Raw genomic sequence first — 24,757 nt, forward strand, 5'->3', positions numbered from 1 at the left:
CATATATACATCAATCTCAGCATGAAACTGTACTGTCAGAACATCAAGAACAAGCCAACATCCATCACCAGGCGCCATATTGACAAGACCAAACCTGTTATCCGTTCCTTCCCGTGACCATATCATAAACTCCATCTCTAGCCCACAATAGAAAAAAAAACTGCATAGAAAGCATTGCATCGAACTAAGCAATCAGTGAACGATCCCAGCCGTCAAATATACCCAAATCAACATAGTCCTCGTCGGCAGACGGGATCATTATCCCCCTGACGGCCTCGGCCATTTGCAGAGATTGCGGTAAATCGAAATCCTTGAAGGAAAGAACATCATCTGTGTTTATTCCGTTTTCGGCAGGGTAGCCTGGTACACCATCGTGCACGTACGATATATCGCCGCTGCTACAAGCAGACCAAGCCTCCGATGATGTGTCCTGTGGGCTAAGTCGTACGTGTTGCTGCATGATCGGGGCATAAGCTGTCGCAGTCTGATGGGGCGAGTAGCTATTGTCAATCGGGCCTTGTGAGCTCGGCTGATCAGCACCTTCCTGTCCGCCATATATCCCATTGAAAATGTTCAGATTGCCATGATCGAGGTCGCTGAGTATGCATTCCCACTCCGCTGCTGATAATGACATCTTTGAGACATCAGTAGTGGACACGGATCGAAGCGAGTCTGCATTCAGAGGATAGTAATCTACATTGACGCCAGACGATAGATCGAATGATCGGGGTCGGCTCATTGTCTGGGGAGGCTCCATTGTCCCTGGCCGTTGGCACGTCTGTTGAGAGGATCTATGTGCTGCGTTGAGATTTGAAATGGTGTTCCTTCTCGACAGCATACCATCTTTTGCCGGTTTCGCTTCGGAGCCCCTCTCAGCACGGGATATCGACGTTTGTAGGGCCTTCTTGATCTTCAAAGACCGTTGGTTGTCGGCGCCGGTGATGAGATTAGAAAGTATTCTAAACTCGGTCGCAGCTGTGTTGGACTCTGGCTCAAGCTGTACTTTTACATCAAGAAGTAAACTCCGGCTTTCCTGAACGAGCTTGCTGCCTCGTTCCAATGTCATATCTTGCCACAGAATGCCAAGGCCAGAAAGGTAAGCTACCTCTAAACGATTGACCGCTAGCGACAGGCTCAAGCGTCGTTCGTCGAGGAGCTGCAAGATTTGGATGATGTGTTTGCTTGAGTCGCTAACAGTCAACAAAGCTGGATTCATAATGTCGGGGGTGCCAAAGCATGCTGCTGGACGATGAATCAAAATTCGGATATAGTAATACACCAAAGACTAGACTGAGTTAGTTTGCGAGAGCCTCGGAAAAGACAATGAGAACTTACTAATAGTGGAGACCGGCTGCCTGTCACATTCGTACTTGGCCGATCTTGAATGAAAATCAGTTTGAGATGGGTTGGGAGACCCTTATTCCAGGTATCCAGCTCTTCGGACAGGCCATGTAGCTTTGTCACTGAGACTTGAGCATTTGCTGATGGATAAAGTATCTCAAGCGCTTTGCCCAAAATTCGGGAAGCTTCTATTAGAGCAAGCGCACTTGACATGCGAGTGCACTCATCAGGTAAACCGGGGAGTATTCCTTCTTCGGTAATATTCTCGTCGTCGATGTCTGCCGGCATCTCAGTGCCGATACGGTCATTTCGGAGCATAACAGGTAGACCAGTCGCGGCAGCGGCAAAGCTAACTAGTTGTCAGCTGGGTCAAATGAATGAGGAAAGTGCTGTGAATCCTTACCGGTCCAACATGTATTGACACCAGAAGACTTTCTTGCGAGTCTCGTGGAGTAGCGGGTCACGAACAAAGTCCTGCTGGCTTTGATCTAGTCCGAGCGACTGAATGGTGCCAACGGAAAGAGCGCGATAGCGAAGCAAAGACTGATAGTCTCCTTTGGTCAAGAAATACATCTGAGCGAGAACCATGCACTGCACGGCAGGCACAGACATCTCGCCACTGAGGGATTCGAGCGGTGTGTACCAGTTATTCTCGAAGAGCTTGGGGTCTTGGTTGGTCCTTGACTGAATGACAGTCAGCTTTGGAATTTGCACATAGGGCATGTCTAGAATACGTACCATTGAAGAAAGGGCAGCTATGCCAAAAATAAGATTCAACTGTATGATGGTGAGAGGCTGGTCTTTCAAAAGAGACGGATCGGCCAGATAGCGATCGTAAGCCTTGAGAATCGTAGAACGATGCACCACTGGGTACAGGGGAGCCCATTCCTGAAAATATATGTTGACTAATTGATCTGACACAAGTCTCGGTGGCGACTGCAATGATGAGGCCTTGCGTTGATAATTTCTCGCTGGGAAAGCCGTCAAAGCCTTCGTCGAGAAGGAAGACGAGGATATGCCTCGTGCTTCCAGCTTGCTGGTCAGTGTTGACGAAAAAGCGCGAACGCTTGATGGGCCCACGAAAGGTGAACTACCAGACGACTTGGTCGGGTGTTGAACGTTAATGATGCGCTCTGTATCAATAGGAGAAGCCGTTGCATCTTCTGACAACGGAGATCGAGGAGTTTCCGAGACTGAACCAGACGTAGATGCCGGAGAGGATGTAGACTGCACCTTCTGACGTGGTGTACCGAACGAATGAATACGCGACAGTACTTCAATCTTCTCATCCCGTTCGTCTAATAAATTCTTCAAATCCCTCACCTCGCTTTCTAGCGCTCGCACACGATCTTCCAATGACTCAGTATAACCACGCGGGAAAGCTCTTCGGCTCAACTTGTCGCTGGTCTTGCACTCGAAACCAACGTTCTTGCATTGTGTGCAACACGGTCGAACGCCATCGCATCGGATTTTCTTGGAGCGACAGCGATCGCAGGCTTGAGCGATACGGCTCTGGGCGTTGGAGCCCATTTTAATCACTTTCATTGGTAGAATTCCCGGCATTTTGGCGGTGCTGATGCCTTTCTATACTGGAGATTGTCGAGAAAACGACTATGGCGAGTCGGTCATCCGCCAAAGCAGGCGGCGATGCGTCGTGATGAAGCGGCTACTAAATAGGCGGCTGACACGGACGATATCAGGGTGTCGTGGTGGCGCAAGCAGAGTATATACACGTGAAGCAACTTCCAGAGTCGCTCTGAGAGCGAATCATTAGTTGTGTAGTACGTCGTAGTAATCGTAGTAGCGGTGGTCGTAGCACGGCGAGGATATGTACAACATCAGAAGTGTGAGCGTTGAGTGGATTGGATTGTTGAGAAGAGTGGAGAGGGAAAGAGCAGGCGGGCAACAGAGAGCACGGAAATTCAGTTGTTCCGCCAAGGCCCGAACTCGCCGATCACCGGCAGATGATCCTGGTTGTGCTAGTCCCAGATAGGTCTAGCCGTGGGGTTTCCCCCAGTTCTCTTTATTTGGGGCCTCAAATCAGGGAGTACGCATTCTGGAGTGATGCCACGTCCCCGGCCAATCGTGTCCCGCCCATTACACTTTTTGAGTGCCTACGTACTAGTTATGTATATTTCTTACTTTGTAGGCGTTCTGGCGCAACATCAGGCCACCTTTCGGGCTTTGACTCATATTCAAGAAAAGTCTTCTTCTTCTTCTTGTTGTTGTTGTTGCTGCTTGAGAAATTTCTGCACTGTTTCCGACGTCATCAGTTCTTCGATCTGTGCACAGTAGATTGTTAGAAATTGGTTCGGAAAAGCGACACGGTGACCCACCTCATTAGCAAGATCCCTCAGGCCCCCTTGTAAGAGCGCAGTTTCCCCCTGTCTGAGTTTCCGAATCATCTCATAAACAGCACTCCGGACACCCGTCTGACTACCGTCCGCATCATGCTCTACACCCTCAAACGCCATTTCCATTTCGCCACCCAGCATTTCCAGACGAGATTGCAAGCATTGCTGTACAAGCACCGCCGCACGTAACTGGAATAGATCCCAGAGCGGATCCTGCGAAAGAATATTGCGCAACTCTTTCACATTTGACTTTGATGATGCTCCTGGGACAACATGCCCAATCTCGATTTCGCCTTTCCAGAGAGCCTTGAGTTCCACGGGCCCTTCGATGGGCTGCATCATCTCAATGGAGAGGCCGTCTTCTTCGTTCACACAAGCCCAGAAAATGAAGTCGCTTTCCCAGACTGTTTTGCCGTTTTCTAAAGCAAGTCTCAGGCCTGGAGCAGTCCTTTTCGCAGAGATTCTCTTCTTGGCCTTTTTCAGCGGATCATTGTCCGGTATATCGATTGGTAAGAATAGTTGCCGTGCATCCTCGACTGAGCTTTCGAGAAAGCCGTAAGAAAAGATCATTTCAGACGCTCCTTTTTCATCTCCATAACTAGTCATCGTTAGATCGCGTTGTCAGTCAGTGATACACTTGACGTACGTTATTGTGACTTCCTCCCCCCGTTGAAGCTTCTTCCCCCATCGAAGCTGCAACACCGCATTCCGCTCCTCATCCGTCTCATACAACGCAACCGTCTCTTCGCCCGAGGCATGGTTAGCCATATCCACACAGGGGACCATCACATGTCCCGAGCCCGGCAAATCCAACGCTCTAGACCGATACATGGCGTCCACAATCTTCCAATCGTCCAGTATCAATTGACCGGTCTCTTCATCCCACCATTCTCTCTCGCACCAAGCGATAGATTGCGTGGCGTCTCGAAGACGATCAAACTCTGCTTCAAGAGCGGATAGTTTATGGTCCACTGCATCTTTCAGAGACGTGCCGTAGAGTAAGACGAGTTCGTCTTCTGTCCATAGTGTAGGGAGGAGTGTTTCACTGGGGAGGAATTTGATGTATTCTGACCAGGGGTTTGTAACGCCTATTTTGGCGTGTGTATTGCTTGCGTATGTAATATGACAGAGTAGAAAGATGAGGATGGCCCCACGAGCAGTCTATACAAACTTTAGCATCCCTTCATATGTTTATCTAGTCTTGTGGGCAAGAATTTCATACCCACCCAAAATCACCACTAGCCTCCAACACCGCCCTCAAATACGGATCCGACTTGGCAAACTCATGCACTAAATCAATCGACAAGACCATATCAGGAGGAACAGTCATTAATATCTCGGGTTTATCTTCTGCTTCTTGAGCGGAAGAGTATTCTTTATCTGCTTTGGCGACTATGCCAGAACCGAATTCGAGTTTCTGGAACTCGATGTCGTTGAATTTGATGCCATTGAGACGGGCCCACGCTGGTAGGGCTTCGATGGGTAGGAAGGGGCGGTTTAGCATGTCAGTTCAATTCAATGCGTAGATTTGGTACTTGGCGTGCTGATTACTGTGGTCGGATCGGTGGTGGATGGCTGTGTTGATCTGCCAGTGTGTGTACTGTGGATGTTTGGATGGTGATGATGGAATGTGGAGCCCTAGAAAATTGTGTAGGATCAGATGCTCATGTGTTCTGGTATTACAGATGTATTGCTAGCAGCTGTATATCATGTCCATCTCACGACGACTCCAATGGAAATTTTCACAAGCAAGACGTGAGAGGTAGGATAATATAGGAAAGTAATGATAGAAACTGTTGATTTTTAGAATAAAGAGCAGGCATAGGATGCTGTGTCTACAAAGCGTGTATCGTCGTTGTCAGTATGCCGTATTGTGTAATTACCCACCCCGCGAACCCTTATCGATAAGCCGATGATAGAGGCATTTCGCATCATTGCAGCATCCCGACGTCATGAGCCTCATCAACGAGAATATATAAATCAGGAACTACGAAATGACACTCAATTTAAGCCATAGTATACAGATTCTTCATCAATATTTTCAACGTTGCATCTAAAAAGACACAATCACAATGCGCCGGTCTCTAATTCCCAACCCACCACGCCCATACTTCTTCCCTCTCAGCGCAATTCTCCAACCAGCCTCCTTCCACACTCCTCACAGTGTCCGCGCCCAATTCTCCAGCAACTCTGACCGAACCCAACAACAACAGTCAACCTCCGAACCCCGCTCATCCCGCTCCTCAGATGTCAAAGGCCACAAATTCCAGGAATGGAAGGGCTCCTCCACGGAAGACCACGCCGTCAATCGCGCCGCCAAAAACGACATTACAGACCCCGAGGTTGAGGGCGTAGCAACTGGCAGAGCAGAGAAGCAGCGAAATTCAGGCATTGCGGATTCTGCGATGAGTGGTGCTACGACGGAGAGAGATTTGGGACAGAATGCGAAGAGGGCGAAGGAGGAGCATCCCAAGAGTCCGGAGCCGATTATTGGGATGAATGATGAGAGGGGGGAGGTTAGTTTTCTTACCTAGTTTTTTCCAAAAGGATTGTTGCTGACTTGTGGGAGAAACAGAAAGGACATTGATTGTATGTCATCAGCCCTAGCACTGTAATATTAAGAGCATGATTTTTATCAAGTATCTCATTTCATTTCGTTATATCATGGTAGATGTTAGCGGCCAACACGGAAAGAAAGTACCTATATTAAAGAGATCAGCAAACTATGCTCAAAGCCGCATAAGGTGTACGTACATCATGTTTCCCGACAGCAACCATTTCGTCTTCAGAAACACGTACTCCACCGGCTCCTTCAACGTAGGCTATAGGAACGTCACCCATGACTTTCCGTGCTACATCCCCAACTGTGCTGTTTCTGTTGGTTGTTAGTGGCTTGATTCTAAGACGCAAGAGAAAAACATACTTTTTGACTAAGACGCAATCACGGAAGACTGCATTCGACCCTGATCCCGAGGCAAATGTATGAATATTGCGCACTGGGAATATCGGGACAAGACCCAGAACCTCTGCAGCCCGTGACAAGCATTGCACAACGCCAGTGGATCCGAATCGGTATAGAACCATATCTTTCAGATTCTCAACGCGTCTATCGTGCGTAAGTATTCAGAGAGAACCGTGAATAATCTGAGAATGGAACATACTGCTTCAATTTTTCATCCATCTCTTTCAAGCCTCCTCCATCAGGATCACCCATTTCTATGAGATCTTCTCGAGTATCCACGAATTCGCTTCCTTCTACATATTTGACGTACTTTTGTTTCGCCAGTCGTCGCAAAAAGACTTCCGATATTGCCGAGCAGAGCACGATTGACTTCGCATCTTGCATTCGGGCAATTTTGCTTATATTCTGGTAGACGGTCAGATAGCTCCTCCTGTAACATAACAGTTTCGGGGGATAATACCTTATCCGCATCTGGGTGGTCAATCTTGTTCAAGGCATAAACTGTGGGGAATTTTTCATCCACAAATGCATTCACAACCTGCTCCACCGTCTCATTTGACCAATTTTCGAGAGGCTCTTTCAGATTCAGGCGGTCGAGACAGCGAGCCACTGTTTGTGAGGTACTTCCGTAACCGGAAAATTGGGCTTGCAGTGTTTCGACTGGGTTTGCCTCTGTAGGTTGTCAGTAACCGCGGGCTTGTAAAATGCAATGTATACATACTCGTAGCTTGATGCCTCCGTTTGATAGACCCCCTGCATATCATGTTAAAACTGGTTGAATCGAAACGACCGGAAGAAAATACCATTTCTCCATCAGGTTCCCTTGCACCCATCGCACAATCTCCGATCTCAACCACACAATATCTTGCGATGGATCGTACCCGCGAGTCTCCTTCCCTATTGTTTCTTCAATAAGCTACATGCCGGGCCAAGAAGAGATACAAGGCTCTAACCTTCAGCATCCGTCGTGCCACTAACGTCGACCACATGAATCAAAGCGTCGGCATGCCTCAAATCGTCCAAAAATTTATTACCAAGACCCTTTCCTTCGTGTGCACCGGGCACTAAACCAGCAACATCGAGAAGTTCGATTGGGACCGATCTTCGTCCTTCTGTGCATCCGCCGTAGTTTGGTCGGCATTTATCTGTCAAATTGAATCTTTGGCAGGCGCAGTCTATTTGGAGGTATCCGATTGCTCGTTGGGGGTCGATGGTGGTAAAACTATGCGTTGATTGGGTCAGTTATGAAAAGTTTCGTGACGAGGAGGATGCGCCGTACGGGAAGTTTCCTGAAATTATTGATTCACATATTAGAATACCAACATTTCGGTATGGCGCAATGAATTTTACTTACCAACTTTGGACGAAGCATCAGTTAGACTATTCAAAGTCGTCGATTTTCCACTAGAAGGCTTTGTTACCAGTCTGGTCAGCGCGGAGATGCTGCGGGGTGGATATGGTCCAGCATACTTTGCCAACAAGGCCTATGAGCGGATCGCGAGGCATGATGGTGTATCTGCAGAAATCTTAAGACCTCAGTCACCTGATGCTCTGTATGACAGCCTCCTTGCTATGATGTCGCTATTTAATCCAAAAAAGATAAGGCTTGATAGAATTTGGCGACAATTCCTACAATTTCTGCCGCTCGGAATGAAGGCGGTGACGGTGGGCTGTTCATGCCTCAGGTGTCGACAATGGTATTATTGACTGGCTTCCAGCTTTAAACTCAACAAGCTTCAGCGCCATCTTCATAATCACAAAGCCACGCATGAATGTTCTACAAATCCAGATGTGCCATAATATGTTCATTGTGAGATCGATCCGAAACCTGGATGATGAAGATGGCATATGCCCTCAATGAGACGGCTGCTAAGTTCCTGATTCCTGTACCAAGATGGGACTACCCAACTGTTGTGTGTACTATGTTGATCAAGATAGACCGAATATTTGACAACTAAGCACGACAGAAAGTTGTTGATTCGCATTTACATAGTAACTTCAAGGCAAATAACTGGGTGGCCCTAGCAAGAGATTGGGTGCAGTTTGACGTCGTTCGGAAGCACGCGACACAGCATTACTCGACTCGAGTCTTTGGCAACTGTGCTGCTGGATCTACATGAGTGAAAACGAATACAATTCTAGTGGAGTCCACGGCTGACGTCGATTATCTTGATGGAGTATGTCGCATATTCTCTGTGTATATACGAGCGCATAAAGCATCCTGTCGAGCTATAGCCGGCAAGCTCCTTCGGGAAGAACTGATGTAATACATCGGGATACAATCGACCTGGGATGACAAGAACGAGTGGCCCTGCTCCATAATGGATCAGGCAGTGTGTATTGACTACGAGAAGATGAGGCAATGAAGGAACATCTCTGTCCTAGTAGGTTAGGTTTACGTCATTCAACGTCACATTCTCTCAGCGCTCCTATATAAGTCGCTTCTACTTCAATCCGCAGATTTAATCGTGATCGATCATACTAACAAGACAACATCCACACATCCGCCTACACATCTTCCAAACAACACATCAATCACTATGTCTTCTTCCAAGTTCCACGGCACCACCCAAGAATTGCGCAAGCTCGAGTCCAAAGTCTCCCGCGCTCATGGCGGCAAGACCCCAGCTGACTCGGACGTTTCGCTCATGAAGGTAAGCTCTCCTTTAATGTTACATGCATATAAAACAACCCAGATTAACATGAACAGTCCGTTCTTGACTCCGGCACAAACAAACAGAAAAAGGTCGAAGAAGCCCAAAAAAATCTCCCTCTTCCAGAACAACCCCCCGTCCCCAGCGACTGGAACTCAGCCGACCAGCGAGCCGTCAACGTTGGGTCCGGTCGCGTCGAGGGTCCCGTTTCGGGTGAAGGCAACAGTGCTCTTCGCGGACCGGCTACTGTAGCTAGCAGTGCTCGTGTTGATGGAGAGGAGTTTTACAAGGCTACTGAACCATTATCTGGTGTTGGACGACAGGGTCAGGAGGGATTAGATCATTTGCCCAAGGACGCTCTTTCCCGATAAATCAGTCAGGATGAGCTACGAAACGTTATGATAAATCATGTACATAGGAGTTTGCTATATTCCAGGAAGGATATCGGCTATCAGATTGTAGATGGCTTAAAATTGGCGAAATTCAAGCTGAATGAATGATGAATTGGAAAATCACCAAAATTGCGCATTAAAGATAATAATATACTATCCTTGCAGTAATATTAGTGAAAATATTAGATCATCACAGGTTAATTGCCGTAACGGGGAATTGCCAACCCTCTAACGACTCCCTGCGGCCCGACAAGACAGACGATGAACAGGATCAAAAGACGAGCGAGTCTAGATTATTACTTCGTGGCAACATAATTATTATTCTCGTTTTCTTATCAAGCGCTAAGCGTCAGGCTGCATCTGATATGCATCGAACCCTTGATGATAGTCTCATATGATGTCATAGCTGGACATGAACATGACCCACGAGATATGGAACATCTCACACGGCCAAATATTCGTACATATCTTCTCCACTTGTCGACTTGCAGTGATCTGTTAGACTGTTCCACCCAGAGAAGAGTATCGCGCAGTTGCTATGGATATCACGGTGGCACTTGACGTTATACGACCCAGCAGCGCCGTAACTGTGACATCATGCCTGGCCTTTCGACAGACTCGATGGATGCATCCATCGATCGAACCAGCAGCTCTTTATAATGGCGACACTTCCCATTCATCCTGCTGTAAAACAAAATACTCAAATATTATCGCAAACTAATACTCAAATCTGCTTCCGTCCTAGCACGCACATAACGTCTATATTTAAGAAAATAACCGCCACAATGGATATGCAAGGAAAGCCCATTGGAAACTCGACTGGTGGCACCAAGGTTGGCTCCCATTTACTCGGCCTGGGTAGACAAACACACTGACTTCACAGGTCACCACCGACCCAGCCAGCAACAACCCCCGTCAGGAAGGCACCGGCGCCGTGACTAACGACTCTCTAGCCGCGGAATCCGTTCGACAAGGCGGCGCATTCTCCCAAAATCCCAACAGCGAGCCCCTGGGCGTCTCAGGCCCCAACTCCACCTTCAACAACACTGACACCTCCGGCGCCAACACCCTCCGCTCCGCTGCACATGCCGGAGATCGCGACACAGACCGCAAAGAGCGTTACCCAGATGCTCTAGGAGGTCAGGGCAAATATCCTGGTGCTCACCTACCGGAATCCGGATACGCAGGTGGCTCAACGCAGGCTAAACGTGAGCTCGGTATTGGCGGTCACCAGCATCAATACCACACCACTGAACGTGCTACCGCCGGAGCCGCAGCCGGTGGTAGCGGTGGTTTCCGTAGTAAACATAACGGCGGCACTGCACCAAGCTACGTGACCCCCGTCGTCCAGAACGTGGGCAACACCAAGCCAAAAGGCGTCAACATCAAAGAAGGCGGCTTCGACAGCAATTCAAAGAACAACGCCAGTTTCAACTCGGATATTGGTACCAAGAACGATCCCGGTCGTCTTGCTGAGCAAAAGTTCCAGAAAGTCACGGCCGAAAGTGGCGCGAATGCTGCTTATACCAACCCTACCATGGATGCGAATCAGCCTTATGGCAATCTAGAGTCTGACCAGCGCATTTAAATGTGTTTACACCTATGTTTGATAAATCAAAGGTCTGGTGTTCCTGAGACGGGCTTGGATTGAGTCTGCAAATGTATTATTAGTTTCAATGATATTAAAGATTCGGAGCATTCATACATACTAGCGGTAACCCTGCTCAAACTCTGAGTAACTCGCCATTCACCACGTGGTCAATATAACTTGACCCTGTGATTAACTTCCATATTGTACCCGTCAAAACCCACTTATTAATTAGAATGACAGTTCGCAAATTGCAATGAGCCTCAAATGCCCGTGCTCCCCACTCCATAGACAAGAAGCTCGCCTGTCGTGTCTACACGTGGGGTTAGCGATTAGCCCTAACCGCCCTAGCCCGGCTAGCCAAGGACTGTATTTAAGCCGCCAGTCAGCCACCTCACACTTGTTGCTGAAAATTTTTTTCCTTTCTTTTTTCGTCGTTATTGAGTTTGAAATGCGATCGATCTCATTGGTCATGGTAAGGATTGCGACAGGAACGTGCCGAGTGGTGCCATTGTATGGTCGGATGTTCTGCGGACTGACTCGATTCAGGGTGATTACAACCGATGATACATTCTCGCCTCTGCTATGTATACGAAGTAGAACGATCGATACGATTTGCAGGTCGTCGATTGATCGGACCTCATCTAAAGTTCTGTGTAGAGAACCTGCCCATTACGTACGAGCGATTATCTTCACTCTAGGAGATGAATTCAAGCAAGGGACTCGCGAAATACATGTAGGCTATTATGTGTTCAACAATTCGGTTTCAACTTTCAAGCTTTCATGGCACCAGCAAGGGGCGTGCATTCGTCCGTATTATGATAGATCGCCCACGCTCTCAGACGCTGTTATAGGGAACGATTTACATATACAAGCCTTCCAAGCTTTTCTAATTACACTTGGTCCTCTGTAGATGTATATATCATTGATCCGTGCAGACGGGAAGACACAACTGAGAGCGGTTGAGGTAATCTTACGACTTCCGTGGGGAGCGAATCAGCGATTATATGTGACAATTACAAGTCGTACAGCAGACACCACGGTACCACACCGCACACAGCGCAATGACTAACGAGAATCTGAGTAACCAAACTATCGATTCGGTAACTGACTGGGACCCAGCTCGACACGTGGAGCGAGATGTAACTATGTAACTAGGACATTGATGTTGGACACTTGTTGGCTGCCCTAGCCCTAAGCAGTAATTCCCAACAGGGTGCGACGAGCCGACACTATTTATCCCTTGACTCGACAGCGATGTAAGGTCAGCCAAATGACTCAAATCGTGAGATTTTAGTCTCAATATCATTATAGCTGAACAGACATATGTAGACAGTGAATGCAGGAACATTGCATAAACAAAACATCCCATTGGCCCGTCCAAAGTAATAAAACATAAAGTTTGTCCCCGATTCCCGAGAACAAGGCTCAAGCCAGCATGAAATCTTATTTTAAATCATGAGACAAGGTGATATGCGCTTCATGCGCGGTTTTTTACAACGTACGTAGTATGTACTAGGCACAAAAAATACCAAGACAAAAATGTGTGAGTAGGAAATTCCAAGAGAAAGCTTGTCGTGTAAGCGGAGCTAATGTCTCTGATTTTGACTTTGTCTAAACTCCTCTTGGAACTCCGTACATGGTTCAGCCTCGAAGAGTCGAAAGAGGTTTAGAAGTATGGGGATGGTTAGACCCTGTATATAGTACACCGTGTAAAGCACGTACTACCTGATCGGGCCGTTTTGTTCTTTACCTAAACTTTAGTTGTACGCCGCAGCAGCCGTAACTCCGTACAGGAGACGGAGTCGTTACTTCTTCAATCTGCAATAATGCCTACTCCATCTTGACGAAAATGTCAAGTATCACATTTGATCAAGTCTTCAGCTCGATAGCGCGATAGTCAGGTGCATACTATTTTTATCATTGGTTGGACAATGAACCAACTGTTGTTCAGCCTCGACGCCTAATCACAGCCTCTAGAGCAAGACCCTCTTTGTTCTGCGGTGCCAACGTTACGCTCGCATACGGTTATTCTTACCGCACCCTTCGGCCTGTATTTCCCTCTGATCGTTACGCCCTAACCATATTTAATTGGAATGTTGGCGTTTGGGACCTTTCTTTTTTTCTTCTCGTACATTTTTCTTTTTCTCTTGTTTCTCTGCTCTTCTTAAATTCCGATGAAACCAAACTTTGTGAAGTTTCTCTCGTGTAAAAAAGAAATTGTGGAAAGGAAACACCGTAGGGCCGAATACGAGAGGAAGGATTGCACTGCTTAGCCACAACCAACCCCAGAGAGCCAACACCAACCCACACCATGCCTGTGGAGCTTTAAATACCAAACATGCCTGCAATCACGGACATTATTTCATTCCCTCTACTTTGATATCAGTTTCTGCGACATCTCTGAACAAACATACGCCTTACAATGGCTCCGTCTCGAATCAACGTCGAAATGGTATCGGAAAGACAGTCCGAGGTCGTTACCAAACTTTCTACTGATGCGGTATGTCGATTCTCTCGGACATTTCAACGAGAACATCTCACTAAACTCGAACTTTCTTGTGTACAGAGCATATTAAAAGATTTAATGGAAGAACACAATCACAAACCACAAAAGGGGAAGCCGAGGCACATCCAATCGTACCGCAAGTCAGCGCTTCGAGGAGAATATTACCCTCGACAAAGAAAAAATAGTCATGAGAGTGTTAGCTGGGAATGCGATTCTCGTACAGGATGTCATGTACGAACAGACGGTGTCCCAAAAGAACAACATCCTCTTATAACAGCTACAAATGCGAAGGGGCAGCAAATACCACTTTCGGAAGAAGACGATAAGATGGAAACCAATTCAATCGACCAAGACGAAATCCAAGAAGATGCAGGATTTGAGGTGGAGGAAGAAGAAGAAGAAATCTCACTCGACAATTATGAACAACTCAAAGAACTCTATAGAAACTGCCACTCCAGTTCGGGAGGAAACCGCTATAGTTATCTCGTCAACTGCTCGCCCTATAACCGACAAAACGAACATCCACATTCAAATATTCCAAAACATCATATCGCCACACACTCGCAATCACGGTATCTGAACGCTCTACAAAGCGCAGCAGCGCACTCGGATGGACTGGGCGATATGTTTCATCGCGCTCCGGGAACAGTCACATTTACTTTCGTGGCACTCTTGATTATCGCCATTTTGCTCGTTGAGATGGTCGACATCTTCTGTTATCGACGCCGACGAAGGTCGCGTGACGAAGAAGAAGAAGAAGAAGATCGGCACCGCAGAGTGAGAAGAAGGCGGTTACGAACAAGGGCTGTCCGGATCCCCACCGTTACAGTGTATGAGTCTCCTATTGCATATGAAAGTGAAAAGACATCGTGAAACCCTTGCTCTGACATGCCGGAAACACGCAAGTTGAGTTACATTCTGTATTTTATTACCCCTCATAACATGTTGATACATTGTGTATACGATCATTGACCAGCGATTATTTCCTTACCTGATTCTTCTGTACTATTACTACTTACATACTCTTATGATACCAACTTTTTTTTCTTGTCACGAGCAGTCGAGCACTCGGAAACACACTAGCGTCTCTTCTATAATCGATCGAGGCGCGGAGGCTCCCGAGGTTAAACTGTGCATTATCTCAATGTGGAAATTTTTCATTTCATGTATCTTAATCAAGCCGCCTTCCGAGCTTTGTGATCTCCCCTGGTAGGTCCAGGCGTGTTTCAAAGTATCCTATCTCAGCGATTTGACGGCCGTAAGTCGGGCGATCATTCGTATTGCATATCCACCGCACAGCAATTCTAAAAACTCAAAATTTTGTGATCGAAAACGGCTCTGCACCGAAAATGTCTCAGATCTCGTCTATTTCTAGGCAGCCACCTCGACACTCAGCCCTGAGAGGCATTTTATAGATTATTTCCGGTTTGGTCTTAGTCTACTGTCCTAAGCTTATTCAAGCTAAGTCTCGCGCTAATTCTGAGATATACTAGCGTTGATGTTAGTCAGCAACCCTCTGCAGTCTCGGCTATTGGCCCCACAACACCAACAATTTTGTCCACATCGTTGACTGCAACGAAAGATACTTCATTCTTTGACACACTCACGCTCAACTCTCACCATCGTCCCATAACCTTTTACGACAAGGTCCAGCGCATCATCACAATGGCCAAGGTATGTATATATACCATCAACTGCATCATGTGGAAAGAAAAAAAAAAGAAAGGAATGGTTCGTGCTAACAAGACTTCCGTACAGGCAAAGAAAACCGGTGACACCATCTCCAGCCGTTTGGCTTTGGTCATGAAGAGTGGAAAGGTCACCATGGGCCAGAAGTCTACTCTCAAGTCCCTCCGCTCCGGCAAGGCCAAGCTTGTATGTCGACATTTTCGAGATAAGAAAAAGAATTGGATCTAACCCAAACTACAGATCCTCATCGCTGGAAACTGCCCTCCTCTCCGCAAGTCTGAGCTTGAGTGTAAGTCACCCCAAAGGACTTGAATCGATTGAAATCATGGCTAATCTTCTTGAATAGACTATGCTATGCTCGCCAAGACTCCCGTCCACCACTTCAGCGGCAACAACGTGAGTCTCCTCCCCGAACCCAATCCTTAGAAGAACCCGAGATATACAGTATATCGTACTTCGGAGGCAATCTCCGTTGCTCAGAGAAGAGTGCTACTCTCTTCCTCGTAAGAGGAAACGATGAGTAGCCCTCGGAGAGCGGATTTTGCTCGGAGAAGGGATCACCTTTCCACCAAAAGGGATTCTGGAGAGCTTTGTTTCTAACTGTGTAATTTCCGATGAATAGATTGAGCTTGGAACTGCCTGTGGTAAACTTTTCCGGTGAGTTTTGCTCCTTTGACTGCCATAAATCTGTGACAGAACGCTGATTGTGTTGTAGCTGCTCCACCATGGCCGTCCTTGACCAGGGTGACTCCGACATTCTCTCCCAGGAGGCTTAAATGATGCCATGAATTGACTTTGCGCATCAACCTCCCTTCCGGAGGTGTCGACGATGAGATGAGTGAGAGAAAGCCGGTCTCATGTGAAACATGCCAATTCGGTTTCTACCTGGATTCCGTCGCATGTCGGTACTATGTTTCTGTATACCCAACAACAGTCATCCGGGAGATCTTAAGGAATTAAATGACGAAAAGTTCTTGATTTCTTCAGGATAATTAATTTTTTATCCTTTTCTATGATACCACGATAAGCGATGTCTTCCATTTTCCGACGAACTTGTCCTTGTATGTCGTAGACTTCAATCTTCAGTAAACCATAGACTCGGACAATAAGTCTAACAGTCGTAATGGATCGTAAATTTACAATTGCACATAACTTGTTGGATTTGTTTTTGAAAATATTATTTTGATTTCCTGCCTCTGAAATACACCACGAAAAACGCCAAGATCCCAAAAAAATCAGATCAAAATCAGATCAAATCAAGCCTCATGATATCACCCATGGGAAAAGATGACAGACAAAAAACCCTTTCCATCATGCGAAACTCAAAATGAGTAATGAGGAAGGAACAGAGGCCAAAAAGACATGAGAATATACAAAAAGATGCGTAGGTGATAAAATCAAACCTTGACCTTCTCCTGCTCCTTAAGAGCCAATTTCACCAGATCCGCATACACCTTGCTGAAATCCTCCTCATCACCGTCCTCGGACTTCTTGCTCTTCTTTCCTGACTTGGGCGTCACCATAACAACACTTGTAGGCCTCTTGGTGGCGCCGGCAGCACCGAGCTCGGCGCGCGATGTGACAAAGACGTAGGGAATACCGTGATCCTCGCACAGGACGGGGATGTGGCTGATGACATCCAAGGGCGAGATGTCTGCTGCGAGAATGACGACGCCAATGGGTTCTGTGATGGGTGCGTTTGCTGCTGGGGTGGGACTTTTGCGGAGGGCTTTGACGACTTCTTTGACACCTCGTTTGAGAGATTTGTTGACGGCGGCTGTTGACTATTAGACACGACTTAAGAATTGTTTGAAGAAAAAAAACGTACCCTTCTTCACAGTCTTAAACACCTTCTTAGCAGTCTTTTCCTCAGCCAATGGGTTGGCGAACGGCACAAGGGCACCAATTGGCGTCTCTGCGGCTTCGCCATTGACTGCAACGGCTTCCTCAACAGCATCCTTGTTCTCCAATCCTTCAAGGACCTGGGCTGTGAGTTCCTTCTCGGCGACTTCGGACAGCTTCTTTTCCTTCTTTTCCTTCTTGGAGGACTTGTGAACTCCGTCGGTTTCGGAGCGGCGCTTCTCCTTCTTCTCCTTCTTGTCTTTCTTTTCGGACTTGTCTTTTCCCATTTTGGCTGTCCCGGAAAATTAGAAATAGGTATATATGTTGATAAGAGGAAAGACGTGGATTCGGCTGGTCGATATGGGATATGCTTTGCGGCAGAGAAAAAAAATGTTGTCTAAAAATTTAGTTCTCCGCACCCAAGATTTCTTGGCTCGATTTGTCGCGCTAGTCCTTGTTGGGCTCCAAGCTTAACTTCCGCGTCTTGCGCAAAACAACAACTTTCTAGATCTACATTCGCTGAACACACTCTCTTCTCGAATGATTGTTTGTCAAGCGATTAAGTCGTCAGGTTGCTTGTGAATTTTTCCCCTTTGGCCTGAGCGGTTCGCTCAGACCGTCCAATGCAATGGCCTCGAATCCGGCGTTTCGACAATCTGTCCGGCCATCGCAACCCGTCAAGAATGGTGAGATACCAATCGCAACCAGATTGACTATGAAATATTGACAGAGATGTAGACTTAGAGAATGAGGAACTCCGTGTACAAGTAAATACACTGCGCTACGAACTGGACAATCTCAAACAGGAGCGAGATCTCACCGAATTGCGCCACGAGAAAGAGTTGCGCGATCTACAACTTCGTGCGGATTCAGATTTCAGGAAAGCTCAAGTACGCATCACTTCCTGTTTGATTCTTTTTATTTCAAAGAGTAACTGACAATACTCAGGGCGCCGAAGCAGCCAGCAATCGAGCCAACCAAAAAAGCGAAGCCCTAGCGAAGGAATTAAAAGAGACTCAAGAATCAGCACTCAGCGAAAAGGCCTCCTCTGAACGACGCATTCGAACTTTACAAGACCAAAATCAATCCCTTCAAGAAGAGGCCACCGAAGTTGAGGCACAAAGGGCCGATCAGGAAAGACAATTCAAACGTCAAATCACCGAACTCGACACGTTACGCATCACATTGGCCCAGACATTACAAGACGTACAACAAGATCTGCAAAATGTACAAATTACTCTACACTCCGCGAATGCACAGGTGACTAGACTAGAGAATGATGTTGCGACTTTAGAAGCTGAGAACCTGCGTCTGAGGGCAGAGGGCAATGGAGCCGAAGAATTGGCCGTTCTCAAAAGAGAACTTTCAGAACAGGTCGCACATATCAAAAATTTGGAATCTACAAATCGCGAACAATCGACAGAACTACGACATTTACGCAAAGTGCAGAAAAACGTTGAAGTGGTCGAAGAGCAGAAGAAATCCCTCGAGAACCAGTTACAACTGATGTCCACATTGGAGGCAGAACTCGGAAATTTGCAGATCCAAAAGCGAGTCCTAGAAGATGAGCGGCGATCATGGTCCAGTATGCTCGAGTCAAATGGCGAATTTGCCGATTTCGATTCCCCGGAAGCAGTCGTGAAAGCTCTTGTGGAGGAACGAATCGAAAAACTGACGTTGATCGATAAGCTCGGCAGCGTGGAGCCGCAAATTCTGGAAAAAGACGAAATTATTCAGGGGCTCGAAACCGAGAAGAGGCAGTTCAAACAGGAGATCGAGAAACTGCGAAGCGCTGCGGCAGCTCCCGGCGGTACTATGGACACTCGCGCCAAACTCAGACTAGAGCGTCAGCGAGCATTGGCTGTCAAGGAAGTGGAATATCTGCGCGCCCAGCTCAAAGCATTCGACACAGAGGAGTTAACGATGCATGAAGAGGGCAGTCATTACGACGAGCAGAAGAACCAACAGATCGAAAAGCTAGAGAAGCTCGTTGATGAGTATCGGAACGAGCTGCACAAAGTTCACGAAGATTTGTCGGCTCTTGAAAAGGCCTCTTCGAAGGACGAAGAAGGAACCGCCGCTACAACATCTCGAGGAATAAAGAGGCCACTATCACCAGCAGACAGCGACGCAGAGTCAGAGCGAATTTCCATATTGACCCGCAAAAATCGCTCGTTACAAGAAGCTCTATCAAAATCCGAACAAAGCATCAAAGTGCTCCGGCACGAATTAGACGCCACCAAATCCCATCTTTCTTCTCTGCAAGAACAGTCTCGCACCCGAATTCTTGAATTACGCGCAAATCCCACAGCCGAAGCCGAAAACCTCAAAATGTCAACCTTGCGGACACTCCAAGCCGAGAATCGCGATTTGTTAGCTCAACTACGCGGCGACAACGCTAAAGTCGCCCGTGTAGTCCCCGTCAGCACGCTTGACAGCCTCAAACTCGAGATGCAAGAAATGGAGCGCACGGTCGCCGAGAAAGAAAAACGCATGCGCCGCCTCAAAGAAATCTGGACCGCCAAATCGTCCGAATTCCGTGAAGCAGTGGCTTCAGTACTGGGTTACAAACTCGATTTCCTACCCAACGGCCGCGTACGCGTGACATCCATGTTCCATCTCTCGCCCGCCTACCGTCACGGCGCCAGCTCAACCGCCTCAACGGGGCCGGGAAGTATGGGCAACGGCGAGGAAAACTCGATCATATTCGACGGCGAGAATGGCACGATGAAGATATCAGGCGGACCGAACAGCCTTTTTGCGCTTGAGATTAAACACTTGATTAAGTTCTGGGTTGAGGAGAGGAAGGATATCCCCTGTTTTTTGGCGGCGATGACGTTGGAGTTTTATGATAAGACTACTAGGGCGGCGAGGGTTTGACGAATGGAATGTTCTATCATGATGTTTGTTTGTTTGGGGATTTCTTGAAGGGTTTACCACGAGCTTAGTGTGGCTGGKATATATACTAGGTATGCGCGTATCATGATATTATTAGGGAACTAGGGTTAGCATGAAATGCCCAATCATATGTCCATACGCCCACTTTCAGATAAGATAAGCAACCCTTTTTTTTTTTTGAAGTTTCCCCCTCCTTTACTTTGACGTCAAACCGAATGTACAAAACGTCGAGGCTTTTCACAATGGCACCCCGGGTGCACTGCGTGCGACATGCACAAGTATGCACTTCTTGATCCGGAACAAAATTAAGACTGAAACAGTATCGTCAAACAGGGCGAACACAACAAAGGCGGTAACGCCTATCTGATTCCCGATCCTCAACTCACAGAAGCAGGAATAAGAGAATGTGAGGCTCTTGAAGCTTGTTTCCCCTTTCAGTCTTCTATCGACTTGATTGTAGCTTCTCCGCTCAGAAGAACGATGCAAACAGCATTGTACTCATTTCAGCCTGCGATCAAACGTGGCGTTAGAGTTGTTGCTCTCGCCGAACTTCAGGAGACGAGTGATGTGGCCTGTGATACTGGCAGCGATGTGGCAGACTTGAAGCGTGAATTCGATGACTATCAGCTTGGACCAGCTACCCCTGTCGTGGATCTCAGTCTAGTCCCAGAGGATTGGAACAAAAAGGTGCCTACTCTTGTTTCTATATGGAGTACATGAACCCACTAAGCTAAATCTTAGAACTAGATCGGTAGATGGGCTCCTTCGTCCGACGCCCTCGTAAGCCGAGCTCGCGCTGCACGCCAATGGCTGAGGCAAAGACCGGAGAAGGAAGTAGTCGCCATTTGCCACGGCGGATTCTTGCATTACCTTACGCAAGACTGGAGCGGTATCAAAGCTGAAGAACACGGTGAGTATGGGATTTTTACTTCGCGCCCTTTCAAGGGTACACAGAGAACAATTCGATAAAAACTAATAATCAATACTGAACGACAGCAAGCGCATGGGAAAATTGCGATTTTCGAACCTATCAGTTCGATGATAATTTAGACGACGCGACAATGGTCGAGACCGACGAGTCACGACATGCCAGGGGTGTTGCAGATCAGAAGGTGCCCACCAAAGAAAAGCAATACGTTCTATATCTACAGGCGATGCAAACGTGGGAAGACCGAGGATTCCAGAACCCATTGAAACTTAACAAACAATTTTTAACTGCACCCTAATTGAGAATGTGAACATGTACGGTCGTTGTAAGTAAGTAGAGAACAGCTACATAATTACTGTTTATAGCTTAATTTGTCCCAGGGCGTGCCATCAACGTGGGGCAGCGTATAGCTCTGGCTGCCGATTGGTGTACCCGAATAGATACAGCCAACATCGACGCCGCTTATCACTCGGTGGATATCATTGAGCGGGTATATAATGTAGAGGGGCCGTTTTGATTTTCTTTCGTCGAGTTTGCTTTCGATATCAAAGTACAAAAAAAGTCAAAATTGACCATGACGGAACACCACCACCTAGTTCATCTACAAGCCGGACTATTCGATCCCCCCCATCAATTCGCGGCCCCTCCAGGCATAAAACTTACCCAAGAACACCATCCAACCACAACACCGGAGCAGCTTCATGCCCGTATTCGGGATGCCACGATCATTATCCTCAGCTACACACGCATTGACGCAGAGGCCTTGTCCGAGGCGGTATCTCCCAAACTCAAATTAATAGCTGTCACTGCCGTGGGAACAGACTCGGTGGATCTGGAAGCTTGTCGCAAACGTGGCATTCGAGTCACCAATTGTCCGGGATCAAATGTGGAAGCAGTATCGAACCATGTCATGGCCTTGTACTTTGCTGCAAGGAGAAATATAGTCCGCATGGATCGAGCGACTAAAATTGGCACTTGGGTTAAATTCCGTTCGTCGTTGTCAGATGGAATGGCGGATAGAGATGGAAACTGGTGTTTGACATGCGATGAAGAGGTTATGGGTATTCTGGGGTATGGGTATGTGGGTAAAAGAGTGGCGCAGATGGCACAAGCTCTCGGAATGAAGGTTTTGGTAGCAGGTCGAAAAGGCGAGGAAAGTCCTCCTACCAATGGCGATACCAATATTCAACGAACGGCTTTTGACGAAGTTCTCAAAAGGAGCACGGTTCTAGTCATTGCCGTTCCTCGAATCCCTGAGACTATGAATATGATCTCAACAGCCGAGTTTGCGAAAATGTCATGCAAAACAGTTCTCGTTAATGTCGCCCGTGGAGGAATCGTTGACGAGGTTGCTCTTTTGCAAGCGCTCAAAGACCGTACTATTCATGGCGCGGCAACAGATGTTTTTGCCGTCGAACCTGCATCTGCAGAGACGTCACCTTTGCTGGCAGAGGGCGTGGATGAGTTGAACCTAACGGCAAGCCCTCATTTGGCATGGAACGCTGATAAGACGGCGAAAAACTATGCACGAATGTCACCTGAAAATGTCATGAATTTCCTGCTCGGTCATCCGACAAATATCATCGTATAGAAATGTCTTTGAGTGCGTGGATGTACTGGTACATGTCTATGGAGGACTCGTAGAGCATATAATATTGAGCATGGTTATATAGATGATTGAACGACTCTGAGGTTTCGTTGGATGTGGACAAGCCTTCAACCAACGATAAACATTGCATATGGAGGAGATATTAAGTGTTGTAATGGAAGACAATCGGAATTACTCGCATACTCAATGGAATCATCTGATCAGCATCTCTTCTTGAGCATGAACAAATGGGGTTTAGATGGGACTCTCGTATCATACGCTGCGTCGAGAGATTGATGAAACATCTCTCGTGCTTAGGAAAGAACCTCTGTATAGGCTGTCCGGAGCCTTGTATCAGACTTCTGCCTACGTCCCTAAATATGAAGATTACTGCTTCAAAGTCTTGGGTTGTTGCCTGAAGCCATAGTACTTAAGTAGCTGACTACTCTACTTTTCTCATTTCTTCACCATTATGATCCTAAATCTTGCTCCACTTCTTATACTAAGGAATTCGACATCAAGATGTGTGCCGAAGAGGGGCGAAGTCCTCCCGAGTCATTCGGCGAATGTAGTCATTATCTCCTTTACTGCATCTTCGGTCATATCCTTGTCTTTCTTCTTTTTCTGTCTGGCTTCCTTCATCTCACCGCCATGTATAGAAATACGTATACTGTACACTTTGGGGTGATGGTTATCTTTTTTATCAATGCTTTCATCGACATCGGATGCACTGAGTTAGAGCCATGGATGGAAATCATTCTGAATTTCCTCTTCACCTGGAAAGTACTTCAAATGCTACTATGTACTCTTTCATGGATGGCTGTCAAAGCCATGGAGGCAGCACTGGATTGGTAAGTCAAGCTCTACACTCAGATAACTGCATGATCGAATGTTGACCATTGAGCAGTTGGATCAACCCTTGGCTCGACATTTTGACGCCAGCAACTTTTATCGGAGGATAGATAGTGTAAACTCATTGCTCATTTCAACCTCGACCGACTACAGAAGTATCCAGGTTCATTCGAAAGTTAAATTGTCATTGAGAAGGCTTTGAAGGGCGTATATATCTCGATTTGATTTTTTAAACCTACGCCAGCGGCCAGATGTCTAGTCTTCTCCCTGGGCCATACTGAAAATGGCCCTCCGTAGCATGCTGAAAATCTCCGAGGGTGCCTAAATAGGCAGCGATTAGGGCTAATGGTATATGGCACTAGGCTGCATCTAGACTAGTCTCATACGATACCTAGATAATCAGACAAACTTACGACCTCATTATTTACGTGCAGTCAACATCCAAAACCAATTTCGAGGAGCTTTTAGCAGCCATAAGACGGCTGTCATTTGATGACTAGTGATATATTTCTCATATTGACGTACACCTGATTCAACATAATTCTGTGCAATCCTTCAACGAACGAACAGGTAACTGATGCGGGCCCGCTTGACGCGTCACCAGCCGACTTAAGCGAATCTGTCTGTCTTCGACCTGGGTCAAAGACACGACGACACCGGGCTTTCGCAATTTCCTTTTTGCAGATGCTTGCGAGGCATGATGCACGTTACGTTATCATCGGCTACGGCTCCTGTGGTTGTGATGATGGGACGACAGCAATCACCTTCCTCTTCACAAGCATGTGAACAGCTAAAATAACGCTTGGAAGATCGGGCTTAGGTCAGAAGCGACAGACTACCTCGTCGATCATCTCCTTCTTCAATTTATACACAATGAAGGCAGTGATCTATCTATGTTTGTCCGTTTGTAGTGGACATCTTCTTGGCCTTGAAAGCTTAAACTCCTGCCGGGTAAGAGCTTTACCCTACTGAGGTGGACCCAGCCACACCATGACGAACGTCGGAACAATATCCTATATCATATACACTATCATTGACTATCTTCTAAAAATACATCTAGTTAGATGCACCGCCACTTCTGGGTTGCGTCCCTGATTCGTATGCTTGGTCTTGGCAGAAAAATCGGGTCTATATGCATCTGAGAACAGCGAAAGCATGTT

General features: G+C 47.0%; 11 protein-coding genes across 11 annotated transcripts; 7 read left to right on the top strand and 4 right to left on the bottom strand.

The window, feature by feature from the left end:
- Positions 1-184: 184 nt before the first annotated feature.
- On the bottom strand, positions 185-2,904 carry BHQ10_002156 (uncharacterized protein; the record flags this gene model as incomplete). The annotated part of the gene is made up of 4 exons (XM_040874271.1): positions 185-1,285; positions 1,336-1,690; positions 1,745-2,025; positions 2,080-2,904. The coding sequence occupies 4 exons, from the start codon at positions 2,902-2,904 to the stop codon at positions 185-187; spliced, it is 2,562 nt and encodes an 853-aa protein (XP_040730661.1).
- A 632-nt stretch (positions 2,905-3,536) lies between these two features.
- On the bottom strand, positions 3,537-5,199 carry BHQ10_002157 (uncharacterized protein; the record flags this gene model as incomplete). The annotated part of the gene is made up of 4 exons (XM_040874272.1): positions 3,537-3,623; positions 3,678-4,293; positions 4,342-4,856; positions 4,918-5,199. The coding sequence occupies 4 exons, from the start codon at positions 5,197-5,199 to the stop codon at positions 3,537-3,539; spliced, it is 1,500 nt and encodes a 499-aa protein (XP_040730662.1).
- Positions 5,200-5,767: 568 nt separating this feature from the next.
- On the top strand, positions 5,768-6,229 carry BHQ10_002158 (uncharacterized protein; the record flags this gene model as incomplete). The annotated part of the gene is made up of 1 exon (XM_040874273.1): positions 5,768-6,229. The coding sequence occupies one exon, from the start codon at positions 5,768-5,770 to the stop codon at positions 6,227-6,229; it is 462 nt and encodes a 153-aa protein (XP_040730663.1).
- Positions 6,230-6,369: 140 nt separating this feature from the next.
- BHQ10_002159 (uncharacterized protein) lies at positions 6,370-8,163 on the bottom strand (the record flags this gene model as incomplete). The annotated part of the gene is made up of 9 exons (XM_040874274.1): positions 6,370-6,396; positions 6,450-6,570; positions 6,619-6,801; positions 6,857-7,062; positions 7,118-7,329; positions 7,379-7,410; positions 7,461-7,554; positions 7,611-7,769; positions 8,079-8,163. The coding sequence occupies 9 exons, from the start codon at positions 8,161-8,163 to the stop codon at positions 6,370-6,372; spliced, it is 1,119 nt and encodes a 372-aa protein (XP_040730664.1).
- A 1,034-nt stretch (positions 8,164-9,197) lies between these two features.
- Positions 9,198-9,682, top strand: BHQ10_002160 (uncharacterized protein; the record flags this gene model as incomplete). The annotated part of the gene is made up of 2 exons (XM_040874276.1): positions 9,198-9,311; positions 9,368-9,682. 2 exons carry the CDS (start codon positions 9,198-9,200, stop codon positions 9,680-9,682), a joined length of 429 nt encoding a protein of 142 aa, XP_040730665.1.
- An 806-nt stretch (positions 9,683-10,488) lies between these two features.
- On the top strand, positions 10,489-11,291 carry BHQ10_002161 (uncharacterized protein; the record flags this gene model as incomplete). Its single annotated transcript, XM_040874277.1, has 2 exons — positions 10,489-10,536; positions 10,587-11,291. 2 exons carry the CDS (start codon positions 10,489-10,491, stop codon positions 11,289-11,291), a joined length of 753 nt encoding a protein of 250 aa, XP_040730666.1.
- Positions 11,292-13,716: 2,425 nt separating this feature from the next.
- On the top strand, positions 13,717-16,265 carry BHQ10_002162 (uncharacterized protein; the record flags this gene model as incomplete). The annotated part of the gene is made up of 8 exons (XM_040874278.1): positions 13,717-13,794; positions 14,092-14,630; positions 15,294-15,474; positions 15,559-15,675; positions 15,730-15,778; positions 15,836-15,885; positions 16,112-16,146; positions 16,205-16,265. 8 exons carry the CDS (start codon positions 13,717-13,719, stop codon positions 16,263-16,265), a joined length of 1,110 nt encoding a protein of 369 aa, XP_040730667.1.
- A 621-nt stretch (positions 16,266-16,886) lies between these two features.
- On the bottom strand, positions 16,887-17,618 carry BHQ10_002163 (uncharacterized protein; the record flags this gene model as incomplete). Its single annotated transcript, XM_040874279.1, has 2 exons — positions 16,887-17,266; positions 17,318-17,618. The coding sequence occupies 2 exons, from the start codon at positions 17,616-17,618 to the stop codon at positions 16,887-16,889; spliced, it is 681 nt and encodes a 226-aa protein (XP_040730668.1).
- A 341-nt stretch (positions 17,619-17,959) lies between these two features.
- BHQ10_002164 (uncharacterized protein) lies at positions 17,960-20,211 on the top strand (the record flags this gene model as incomplete). The annotated part of the gene is made up of 3 exons (XM_040874280.1): positions 17,960-18,017; positions 18,070-18,221; positions 18,280-20,211. 3 exons carry the CDS (start codon positions 17,960-17,962, stop codon positions 20,209-20,211), a joined length of 2,142 nt encoding a protein of 713 aa, XP_040730669.1.
- A 498-nt stretch (positions 20,212-20,709) lies between these two features.
- BHQ10_002165 (uncharacterized protein) lies at positions 20,710-21,455 on the top strand (the record flags this gene model as incomplete). Its single annotated transcript, XM_040874281.1, has 3 exons — positions 20,710-20,928; positions 20,977-21,139; positions 21,226-21,455. The coding sequence occupies 3 exons, from the start codon at positions 20,710-20,712 to the stop codon at positions 21,453-21,455; spliced, it is 612 nt and encodes a 203-aa protein (XP_040730670.1).
- Positions 21,456-21,731: 276 nt separating this feature from the next.
- On the top strand, positions 21,732-22,748 carry BHQ10_002166 (uncharacterized protein; the record flags this gene model as incomplete). Its single annotated transcript, XM_040874282.1, has 1 exon — positions 21,732-22,748. The coding sequence occupies one exon, from the start codon at positions 21,732-21,734 to the stop codon at positions 22,746-22,748; it is 1,017 nt and encodes a 338-aa protein (XP_040730671.1).
- Positions 22,749-24,757: the final 2,009 nt, after the last annotated feature.

This window comes from Talaromyces amestolkiae (assembly GCF_001896365.1).
Source record: "Talaromyces amestolkiae strain CIB chromosome Unknown scaffold3.1, whole genome shotgun sequence".
NCBI classification, from domain to species: domain Eukaryota; kingdom Fungi; phylum Ascomycota; class Eurotiomycetes; order Eurotiales; family Trichocomaceae; genus Talaromyces; species Talaromyces amestolkiae.